Source organism: Bidens hawaiensis, unplaced genomic scaffold (assembly GCF_021521415.1).
Source record: "Bidens hawaiensis isolate Kalapana, Puna unplaced genomic scaffold, B.hawaiensis_p1.1 tig00043103_1, whole genome shotgun sequence".
NCBI lineage: Eukaryota > Viridiplantae > Streptophyta > Magnoliopsida > Asterales > Asteraceae > Bidens > Bidens hawaiensis.
Genome location: NW_027505825.1, coordinates 34,970 through 47,464, shown reverse-complemented (window position 1 = coordinate 47,464; position 12,495 = coordinate 34,970). Strand labels below are relative to the sequence as shown.

The 12,495-nt window shown below is 36.4% G+C and overlaps 1 protein-coding gene and 1 pseudogene across 2 annotated transcripts; one reads left to right on the top strand and one right to left on the bottom strand.

Annotated features, from left to right (window-relative positions):
* Positions 1-6,050: 6,050 nt before the first annotated feature.
* On the top strand, positions 6,051-8,296 carry LOC143615478 (U-box domain-containing protein 33-like). Its single transcript, XM_077088595.1, has 4 exons — positions 6,051-6,496; positions 7,608-7,726; positions 7,801-7,916; positions 8,025-8,296. The coding sequence occupies exons 1-4, from the start codon at positions 6,100-6,102 to the stop codon at positions 8,263-8,265; spliced, it is 873 nt and encodes a 290-aa protein (XP_076944710.1). The 5' UTR covers positions 6,051-6,099; the 3' UTR covers positions 8,266-8,296.
* A 103-nt stretch (positions 8,297-8,399) lies between these two features.
* On the bottom strand, positions 8,400-10,855 carry LOC143615476 (serine/threonine-protein kinase D6PKL2-like; annotated as a pseudogene). Its single transcript, XR_013150483.1, has 3 exons — positions 10,738-10,855; positions 9,557-10,284; positions 8,400-9,461 (listed from the first exon to the last, which is right to left on the bottom strand). The product of XR_013150483.1 is annotated as a serine/threonine-protein kinase D6PKL2-like (transcript).
* Between the last annotated feature and the right edge of the window lie 1,640 nt (positions 10,856-12,495).

The window sequence follows — 12,495 nt, the reverse complement described above, 5'->3', positions numbered from 1 at the left end:
AAATAAATTAATTAAATATTTTGGTGAGTCTTGGTTAGAGTTTCGTAATTATAAACGTTTTCACGTGTCTTCGAGTTCGATATCCGGACTTTCTTCATCTGTGCTATACGCGACCGGTACACTTGCCGTTTGTGTGAACTAGGATAGATTGTTTGGTTTTTAAAGTTTAGTTGCGACTTGTGTTTTATTTATATATATATTTTTTCGCACATCAGTCTTCTTCCAATTTATCTCTGTGTGGTCAATCGACGGTGAGTTCTTTGTTTCGTGAGCCATTATAGTGGTTATAAAGGGAAAACAGCGAGCAATGGTGACTGATGGTAATAAACATAAAATCTCATACGTTAGTAGATCAGAGTTAGAAGGAAGAGTTGATAAAATTTTTGAAGTTCCTGAAAAAACGCCTTATTTATACCCATCGCAGTTAATGCGATGAGAGCGCGACAGAAGAGAGAGAAATTGACCGGTCCAATGACGAAGCGACACGTCAAGCGGGAAAACCAAAAAAGCGAAAAAAGGGGTACAGTATGGTATAGCTGACAGCTGGCACGGGCGTCATATCATCATACGGCTCCTGCAAACTTGTCACATCAACCTCGCTTATACTTATCTTCAAAGGAAATAAATATCTCCAAAGGGTTCACACGAAAATTCAAGATTCCCACAAATATCTTAAGTTCAAAGTTTCACCTGCATAAAAATTTCAAGCGGAAGAAACAATGGACTAGGGGAACTTATAGAGGTAAGGTACATAAAATCTCCAAATACCCATAATGGAGTATCCACGGATCATCCAAGACTTCCTCAGAAGTCATCCGCGGAACATCCTCATCACCCGCATAACTCACTTCAAAGAAAAGATAGCGAAAATCTCCAAGGATCATGAAATAAGATTCGCGGGTCACCTAGGACTTCTTCAGAATTCATCCGCGGGATATCTCCATCATCCGGCACAAAAGTGCATATGGATAAAAAAATCTCAAATGAGGAATGACGAAAGGCTGACATCAGCAAAGCAGTTGTAACCAATGTTTTCAGACCCGACCCGGACATCTTACCGGGTCAGAGGTCGGACCGGACATTGACCCGAATGAGGTATGAATAATATATATTATGTATATATAAATATTTTTATGTAAATGAATAAAATAACTTAAAGATCATTATGTTCTTGTTTAATTTTAATATCATGGACTTCATGGAACGCTTTATAAATGTCCAGTCCATTGCTTGACCCATCTTCCTTGCCTATTATATTAACTTATTGGCCCACATTCACATTAATTCATCTTCTCTGCCGACAAGGTCTTTGTGTGTCTTCTGTGAAGCTCCTTTCCATCTTGAGAGACCAATCCAAGTAATAATTTGAAAGCCGGTAATAGTAATCTTGTGATTTGCTCAGTAATAAATTGCACACGGTAGCATAGCAGTTCAATTTCGCTCTTCTCTTTATTTCTTTGTATCAATGGGTGAAGTGAGATCGACGCAAGATATCAATTTTGGTCTAGGGTTTGGGCGTTTACCGTTTAAACCGGTGGGTCGCCGGTTCCAGTCTGTAACCCGGCCCGGTATAGTTGACGGTACCGGTCCGGTCGGGTTTCAAAACACTGGTTGTAACTAACTTTTTGTAGAAGGTTTACACGAATATTCTCTCGTAAAGGGCACGTGACGTAGCAGCCAATCAGAGAATGACAACTGGAAAGGTGGTTATAACCCTGCACATGGCCAGTTGTCTTATCATATCAAATGCGGACATGTGTCCAGTTTGTTACAAAGAATATCTTCTATAATATCCCTCTAACCACCGGCTATAAATATCCACTTCATCATCATGAGGTATTCATTCATACTTCACGTATTACATCAATCACTTAGGTATTTTCTCTCTCTACAAGAACTGTACTTATTCTCATGTCGGAGGGTGGTTACGGGAAGACCCTCCCTCTTGTCATTCTCGTAACGAGCTCACGGTGTTCTGTTTTGCATGTTACTGTCGTCGGAATTGTTGAGCCCTTACTCGTGTTAACGAATTCCTTGTCGTATAATCCATACCCGGTGGAATCACCGGTCTAACCTATTCGGGTTTAGTTACGTGCTGCTTCAAGACGTAACTTTTGTTGGTAGCGAGTAATTAGTGACTATTTACAATGCATCATCGATCATTGTAAATAACTTTGACCAGCCATTTGTTATTTAATCATATATTGGTTATAGTTACATCTTCATTTAAATATGTATAGATGAAATATTACATGTTTGAAGCATTCAAATCGGACTTCTTGCGTTGTGTATATTGATTGATATTTCCAAGTTCCAACGGATGAGATTCGAATATCCTCCATGATTAAATTGACTAAATTCTAAATAAAAAAAGAAAAGTCATCCAGCAATTAGTTACATGTGAGAGGATATTCTTAACATAACTTAAAAAAATGATGCGAAAGTTAATATGTTTTGAGTAGGTTAACACGTTATGTCCCATTCAATAAATGGGTTAAGCAAGAAACCACAACTCTAAACCAAAAAAAAAAAATAGTCATCCAGCATTTAGTTACGTATGGGAGGATATTCTTGACACAACTTAAAATATAATGCAAAAGTTAATGGATTTTAAGTAGGTAAACACGTTAAGGTTTATCATATACGTGATATTTTGGCAAGAAATTGTGCTATGGTGGTTTGAATATAACTCGTTTCTATAAAATTCTTACCGAAATGTCGATTAAATTAATCAAAACCAGTCGTGAAAACCATAAAAAAGAATATATGTAGATACCAATGGTGACATTGATGTTGTTCTATTATAATTGGTTCGGTTAATACCGATACTGGTGCTGATTATAGCGAATTGGTATTGATGTTATTCGGTCAAAAGCGGTTCTATTCGTCAGGGATCAAGGAGAGAGCGATGACAGTGACTTTATCCTAGCTAAGAAAAGTAATCGATCCCCTTTCCCAACGGGAGAGGATGGAAAAGTTCGATTGGTAGGGAGAGAAGGCGTTGGTGAGGCGACCGGAAGGCAGTTTAGTTTACTGTTAGAAAGCGAGAGTAGCTGTCTTTAGGGCGCTAGTTCCCTTTCTAACAAGCTGACCGGAATAGCGGGCCTCGCTTCTAGTCCCACTTGTAGCCTGATCGGGACTTCTTTCTCTCTTGCTTGAATGCCAACCAACTTTTCTAACTCTGGTTAGTAGCTCTATACTTTCACCCGCTTAAATACCTTATTGGGAATTGTGTAGCATACCGTACGATATCAAAATAAATAAAAAATACCCTGTTTTGAAACAACTCATTTTAACAAAATCTATATAACAAAATGTTAAAAATTACAATTAAACGTAGTTGGGAACTCATTATTTTTTAAGTTAATGAACGCAAATTATTAAAGAAAAATCGAATTAAATGGTTAATAAATGGGTTAGATACGTATATTATTCATAGTATATTTACTATGAGGTGAAATCAATAATTTAAAAATAAAAACATAATAATAAATCACTTTACCATCATACTGACCTTTCATTTTAATATTATAGTAAAACTAGTTTTTAACCCGGCGTATTGCGCCGAGCAGGTTGGTAAATTTTAGACGATGGTAAAACCCAAACGTTGTTGGTCCTAAGCGTTGAGCCGGTAAGTCGACGCGATTGCGGTTGGTTTCGGTGATGTGCGTTATTGTACAGGAATTAAAACCAAATATAAAACAAAAAATTATAAAAACTGAGGTGGGCCAATGGAGTGACATCGGTCGGTAAAATTCAAACGTTTGTAAAACCCGAATGTTGTCGATCCTATAACTAAAACAAAAAGACAAAAAAAATGGCGTTTTGTCGGTTTCCTTTACGTTCGTTACAATGACTGAACTAAAAAAACAAAAACAAAATTTACGGACTATTTTGGTGCCGCCAAGTGACCCAATAAGACCCTAACGGCACCAAACTTCTTATATGTTATATATAGTAATGTTATATAAGGTTAAATACACAACTTTACTGTCATGCCGACCTTTCATTTTTATCTTTTACATCTAGACTTTCAAATATTGTCATTTCTTTCATTATACTAACTCCATTAATTTTTAATGTTAAGTCAAAGACGTTTATATCTTTTTATCTATTTGGATGAAAGTAACAATTGTGATTAAACCTCATCAACAATTTTATAAGGTTAATATTACATATTTAACCACTTTAATATACTTCATTAATATAACTTATAAAATATCTATTTTACATATATTTTTATTAAAAATATAAAATTATTTACTTAGCTAGCTAGCTATTTCTTAACTGGTCTTTTATTTATAAACTTTTCGGTTAGTGAAATGGATCGGAGAACCTAAGAGTCCAGATCTAGAAAAACTCTTAAAAAAACGTATGTAATTTGCAATAATGTTTTAAAACTGACATTAAAAATCATATCGATAATGAACCAAAAAGCATATTCCCGTATATCCTAACAACTGACTTAAAAAAGAATTGATAAATACGCCATGGTATATATGTATAATATTTAATTATCCATCAACCTAATTATAAAAAGAGGAAATTCCTAGAATCGTTCAAATTATGAGAGAAATTCTTAAAATAGTCCCAAACTTTTTAAAATTCCAAAAATAGTCAATGAAACTTATCTGCAGCGATACATTGGTAATCGTGACATAAGATTTGAGTAGCCAATCACAATCTGACATGTTTAAAGGTAACGTGAAAGTTTCAAAGAAATCTGCATTCGCCGAGAGTTTTCAAGCCAAAATCATATTCTCAGAAATTCATCTCTTCCGACGCATTTCAGGTGAATTTCATCTTTTTTTTGCATAAAAATAAGAGTTATCAGAAACGATGAATTTTGTTACAAATTATTTCAATTCGTTGGTTTTTAGATGAAGGTTATCTTTTTTTGCATAAAAATAATAGTTGTGTGTAAAATTTTTTTGAAAATCATATCCACCACCATTCACCACCCCCACTCACCGCCATCATCAACCACCACCACCCACCGCCATCATCCACCACCACCACCCACCACATTCTTAACACTTGTCATTTAACCTTCACGTCGGATTTTTAAAACTTTTATGAAAAATCTAAGGAGATTAAATTTATTGAGAAATTATCGTTTTTTTTTTAACATTTTTGAAAATCATCTAATAAGACTAAATTTATTGGAAAAGTATTGTTTTTTTTTTTGCAACTTTTTTGAAATTTCTCGTAGGTGACAAAATTCACCTGAAATGCGTCGGATGAGATGAGTTTCTGAGAAGATTTTGGCTTGAAAACTCTCGGTGAAGACAGATTTCGTTGAAACTTTCACGTTACCTTTACACGTGTCAGAATGTGATTGGCTACTCAAATCTCACGTCACGATTACCAATGTATCGCTGCAGATAGATTTCCATGGACTATTTTGAGAATTTTTAAAAGTTTGGGACTATTTTGAGAATCCCTCTCCTAGTTTGAACTATTTTGGAAATTTTCCCTTATAAAAATCATCACATTTGAATAATATTCCAATACTGACTTATTTTTAAAAAAAAATCTTAATTACTACTAATTAGTCCATATTTTTATTGTTCGTTTTATATATCATTCTTTCCTCTAACTTATATCTGATTTGGTTATCTATTCACATCATCAAAATTACTTTTACACCTCGTTTTCATTTAGAATTTTATAATTTTTATAAATTTATATACGCGTGTCAAGTAGAGTTGATTCTGTTCCGAAAATAAGTAATGCTATTAATAGCTATATGTTTTAGCTTCATCATTTTTGCTTAAAGAAACATTAAACTATATTTGTTACCGGCCATCGTATTGTAATTATCGTAAATAACTCTTTACGGACCCCGTCAATCACATTCTACAACATCTTGATAACTTTTATGTGAGATATTATTTTCACTAAACTATACACTTCACATTACAAAAATAAAATAAAATAAAATAAAATAAACTGAAACCATAATAATAATAAATAAAAGTCTAAGCCGATTAAATGATTAAACCCCACCTCAATTCAAAGTTCAACGTGTGTCAAAATCAACATAACCGTACGTAGATAAACCACGTTCGTTCAACACCCACCAGATTCCGATCAGTCATGGCGGATAACCCCACCGGAAGCATCGTGCCACCGCCGATCAACATAATAAACTTCGAAGATTACCGTATCAACAACAGCAGCTGGAGTAGTCATCATGAGATAGTAGAACTTGAAGAAGATGAGTTATCAATTACCACAGGAGGTGGTGGTGGTAATTATAAACTCATGCCTTCAATAACCGAAGGATACAACGAAGGTAACAGTAGTGAGTATTGTTCTTATGATCGGAATGCAAACGACGTCGTGTACGTGGTGACGTGGCGAGGTAACGATGAGCTGCTGTCGGCGAGTATGGATGCTTTGGTTTGGACCATTGGAAGTGATCTACGTGGATCGTCTAGCATTGTGTATCTGGTTCATGTGTTTCCGGAGCTCCGGTTTATTCCTACGCCACGTACGTAAGCACATGTTTATTTGTTTTGGAATTAAGGTTGTCGGAAACAATGGCGGTTGATGAGTCTGCATTGTAGTATGTATAATAAAGTTATTTTTGCAATCATTAGCATTTGTATAAAGTTAATTTGACAAAAAGTGGAGTCCGGCTTTAGGGGAATAAAGTTATTTAGGGGAAATTGGATGCAGTTACGCCTAAATTGGGGATGATTTGTTGATTTCCATGCTTAACATTCCATATTTTATATAACTTATTTAAGTTTTCATAATTGAATTTTTACAAGATAATTGTATGATATCTGACAAATCTTTCTTGTTTCTTATCTATTTCGTTTAAGTTTATTTATTATAAACGATTATTCTATAATCATTTTCATTTTCATATTTTTTGTGACTAATATTGATTCATACACCACAGTACAAACTAAAACATGTTCATCATGTTGTAATGTTTCTGGGATGAAACAGTAAGTATGGTTTTAGGAAACGACAAGATAAACAATCTGCGTTAGATAGGTCGTATGGTTTAAATGGTTTGATGGTTTCGTTTTTGGTAGTTTGATAATTTGATATTTTTTTTTATTATTTTTTTTTCAAGATGCTAAATTTACAGTAAAATTTAAGATAATAATGATACCTTATGTGCATATGTTAAAAAGGAAAAACAGTTAAATGATCGATTTGGTTTACACATGTTCTAACCGGCAAAGTGTCAAAATTAAACCGTGAACCAAATCATCTGAATCTCAAACCGTTGACTTATTTGGGTTTGGATAGATATACGATTTTAATTATGCGAATTAATTCAGATACTAAATAGTAAATGCACGCCACTTTAGTGATAGCTTGACGAATATACTCTGTACATGGGTGTAAAAACCATTTCATAACACCCTAATACAATTTACTTTACACTTCTTTTGTATTTATGTCAAAAGATACCTTGCCCTGATAATTGTGATCCTAATCACTAGTCAAAGAAACTTTTTAAAAGCTAAACTGTTGGTTTGACAGATCAATGTTTTGTTAACTCTAAACAGTGTTTTGAACCGCGCTATATATATAGACCACTGATAATATAACTGTAAATACAACTGATGTTTAATATACAGTGGGAAGGTTACCTATAAGTCAAGCAAATCCGGAGCAAAAAGAAAGTTACGTGATTGATGAACGAAGCAAGAGAGCCGAATACCTCCAAAAGTTTCTCTCTGTGTGCTCGTCTTCAAAGGTACATCGCATATATACAAACTGTTTATGTATCTATAATACTATATATTATCTTATATGTTCTTGGTGTTGCAGGTTCAAGTTGAAACTGTGCTTATTGAGAGTGACATGGAGGCAAAAGCCATTCTTGACCTCATTCCAATCTTAAATATAAGAAAGCTGGTAATGGGTGCCACCAAATCCAACCTAAGGTAAGCGTCGATAATAGTAATAAGTTTATAGGTATAGGTCGACTTGTTTAATTAAACGGGACTGAATCATGATTTAACCATATTGTAACATGGAGTCAATGACAACAGGAAACTTAAAAGTAGCAGCAAGAGAGGGGGTGGAGGAACTCTTGATCAGATCATACATAACGCGCCAGAGAGTTGTGAAGTCAAAGTCATATGTGACGGGAAAGAAGTATCGTTGCAAGACCACTTAACCAACGAGCCCGCCTCTCCACACTCGACCGCTCCTTCACCACGCGAGACCACCTTAGAACCGATGCAGGACCATACCAATGGCTTTGTTAAGTGCGGCTGCTTCAAGCTCTGAAAATTTGATTCTATAGTTTGTAATGTTGCATGCGTTTATTTATTATCTATAAAACTCGAAAGCAAAAACCTTATTTGTGACAACAAAAAAGAAACTAATAAACAAAGTTGTCTTTGATGTTTATATGTTCATAATAGAGATTATAATCATCATCATCTTCATGTTCATGAGTTTGATTAATGATATGATGCAATGCAATGCAACAACAGACAATTACAACTCACAAGTTTCATGTAGTTCATCCAAGAAAAATACAACCATCCTCCCCCATAATTATCCCTTACCAAATCCATCATAGGTATACTTAAAAGAAATCAAACTCCAAGTAATTGTCTGAACCTTTTTGTTGATTTCGAGCAGCAACCGGGGGTACATTAGTCTTTTCACTTGTCGATGCAACCGGACCAGCGGAAAACCGTTCAAACTCGACCGGCTTTGGGACATCAGGTGGTGTGGCACAGCGGATCAACGCCCAATTAACACCTTCAAAGAAGGGGTGTTGCTTAATCTCGGTGGCGCCTCGTTTATAAGCCAACCTATGTTGCGGTTCTTTCACGAGCAGTCCCCTGATTAGATCCCGAGCAGAAAAGCTAACCGCAGGTGACTCGGGAAATCGGAGAGGCTGGCCCACAACATTAAACAACGTGGCTCGATTACCCGACCCTTTGAACGGAGTCCTACCGAACAATAACTCGTACAAGAATATCCCAAAAGTCCACCAATCTACAGCACTTCCATGGCCTTCACCTTTGATGATCTCGGGAGCTAAATACTCATGGGTCCCCACAAACGACATGGACCGGGCACTGGTCGGTTCAGCCATGAGCTCGGGCAACGGGCTAACTTGGTTTCCTACATCTTTTGTGACTTTGTTTTTCCTTTCTTTCTTGGATTTGCTTGAAAAGAACCGAGGCGAGAAGCAAGATGTGGGGACCACACACGAAGGTTGAATACACGAGGGCTCGATGCAAGCGGGTTGAACACAATACGCGGTGTTCCTACGAAGGGGCTCCGAGTCCATAGATGAAGACTTTACTAAAGTTGGACTAACACTGCAACGAAGCGAAAGATCAAAATCTGATAACATAATATGCCCATCTTCCCTCACGAGAACGTTTTCGGGCTTAAGGTCACGATAAACAATCCCGAGCATGTGGAGATATTCCATGGCTAACAACACTTCCGCCACATAAAACCTACAAAACAGCATCAAAATCGTAAACATGCTATAACATTTAAAACCATCAAATTATACCAAATACCATGTTAAATGTTTTTCAAAAACGCTTACTTGACAGCTTGCTCGGTGAAGTATTTCCCGGGCTGTCTTTGCCTAAGAGTATGCAAGTCTCCCCCGGGACAAAACTCCATAACCAAACACGAGAACTTATCAGTCTCGAAATGTGTGTACAACGTTGGAAGAAACGGGTGGTCCAACGATTGCAAAATCTCTCTCTCGGTTTGAGCCCGAAGAAGCTTCTTACGGCTAGCTAACGAAGCTTTATCCATAACTTTCATAGCGAAATACGCCTTCGTCCCGGTCAACTCAGCCAAGTAAACACTCCCAATATCACCGCACCCTAACCTCTTCAACAACCTGAAATGGGTCAAACCCAATGCCCCGTCTCGTGCCCGAACCACTTGAATAGCTTCCCACCTCATATCATTCGACTTATGCGGTTTATTGATACTGCTACTGAAACTACTACAGCTGCTTTCATCACTCACATTGCTGCTCGTGCTCCCTCTACACATACTACTCTTCCCACTCTCCACAAAATCCACACGCGCACTCCCGCTCGTTAACCCGACGCTGCTCGTCCCATCACTCGCTTTATCCGATACCCGAACTATTCTTCTCACCGGTTTTCTTCTCCTCATCCAAACCAACTTTACCGGTTTCAATCGTTAGCTTAGAAGCCAGTTTAGCCTCCAAATCATCTCCCACAACACGCTTCGTCGCGGTTTCCACCACCGCCGCCGTAGAACGGGCTTTCGAAGCCATTTAAAAGCTATCACCTATGCACTTGACTGGATCAAAAAACCCATAACCCTAAATCCCTAATTATGACCTCTGTCAACACAATGTCAATTTATTATCAGCATATTCAATTTAGTAAAATTAACTACCAAAAACATTTCAAAAAGAAAACAAAAAGATGACGTGGATCGGACGCAAAACAAAAACCCTAATCACAAATTATCATAAACATCGACTGTTTACTAATCCAAAACCCAGATCTCAAATCAACAATTAATAAAAACCCAAATCATGAAAATTGAAGTTCAATCAAGAAACCCAATACCCAGATCGATTAAAACAAATCGTGGAATTGACAAATGCAGATGTCATCAGCAAGAAAGAAGAAGCAAAAAAGCTTTGATTTTTATTGAAATTGAGTAGTTGATAAAGAGCAGATCTAAGGCGAAATCTATGAAGATGGTTAAGTTAAGATTAAAGGGGTAAAATACCTGGAGATTGATGAATCTGGTTGAAAGGTTTGAAGGAAGAGCAAAAAGGAAAGATAGAATAGAAGCACTCTTGTTCATAGCATGCTGATGAAACCTGTGAGATGAGAGAGAGTGTGTGGGGAAAGTGATGCTTGACTGGGCCTCATCTTCAAGACAATTAACCTTTTTATTCATTTTTGGTTGTTTTTCAGTCTCACATGTCTGGCAAGTCCTTTTTTTTATAAACGGAATGACTAATTTGCCCTTGCATCTGTCTCCTTCACAACACCTCAACTCAACTGAACCCATTGGCATTTGCTATCCCAATCATGCATACATACACACACACACTTGTGTGTTTACTGTTTCAAGTCCTAACTTTATGGGGGGTCAAACTAGAATTTTTACAAAGCTTTGACTCATTATATAGAAAAGATTGACTGATACATAGGCAGGCAGGCAGGCATATTTGTACCTGTTACTCTCTACACCTTATCTTTTTTATAAAATTTTGGTTTTTGTTAACGTCAAAATAATTGTGCGTTCGTTTCTTTCCGCTCTCACATCCCCTTCGTTTTCTCATGTGCGACAATTAGTGATCACGTTTATCTGTTACGGAGTATGTGTCGTCCTTCAACCTTCCCCACCATTTTGAAGTTACATTGATGTGTGGATGGTATGAAAGAGTTGTGATTAGGTGAACGGGATAAATCGAATGGAGATTTCATGATAAAATGTTGAGTAATAGATATAAGGGAAAATTCTCAAAATGACAAATTTTAGGAGAGAGAGTCCAAATTGTCCGTCACTTATGCTTAATTCCAGAAATAATTCGTCCCAATTCAATCGTTACTGTGAGATTTATGTGTCAATGACATGATGACAAGTGGACCCAAACTCATTGTCGAAAATGAGTTTGAAGTCAAAACTCATCGTGAAGATGAGTTTGAGCTCAAAACTCATGGCCAAGATGAGTTTGAATGCCTACATGTCAGCTTTTATTGGTCGTTGAAAACTAATCGATGACTCCAGAATCTTATCGTCCTGATTAGATTGAAACGGGCTATTTCTAGAATTAAACAAATGTTGAGAACAGTTTTAAATGGATCATTTTAAAAAACTTTCCTAGAGATAATGGTATACATTTTCAGACATTTTAGTTTTTATGTATTTTGATTTATCTTAATAGGAAGATTAGAGAAGGAGAATTGGTAGCGGTGTGATGGATAACAAACTTTGACTAGTTATAATTAGGGGATGTTTTATTGAAGTGATATATTGAACTGATTACTAGATATTGTTAACATCAACGATAGTGCTTTATTCGTACATGTTTTGTCACGTTGCATTACTTCATTTAGGCTACTTATTTACTCATAGTAAGTTACTTTGTATTTGTTATAAAGACTATGCTATAACAAAAAAAGGAGATGAAACGCTAATAACGTGAGATGTTTGTCAAACCTAAGATAGAAAAATAGGTAAGAGCACACTCAATACACATGAATGTACGTAGTAGACCCAAACCACACCCTACTTAAACAATGCTCCCTTTTTACACAACCATGCACACACACGGAATTTTTCTACCTTATTTAAGAGATCTTGCCACGGCAACCCACGTTATAATTAAGCACGCCATCAATGAAGAATGATCATATCTCGTTACAACCAAATACATTTTTAACCTAAAACTAACTTAATTAGTACCCTTCCTTTTACAATTTGATGAGCCTGACTTCTATGTCATCTTGGGTTGCTTCTCGACGATAAAGGTAA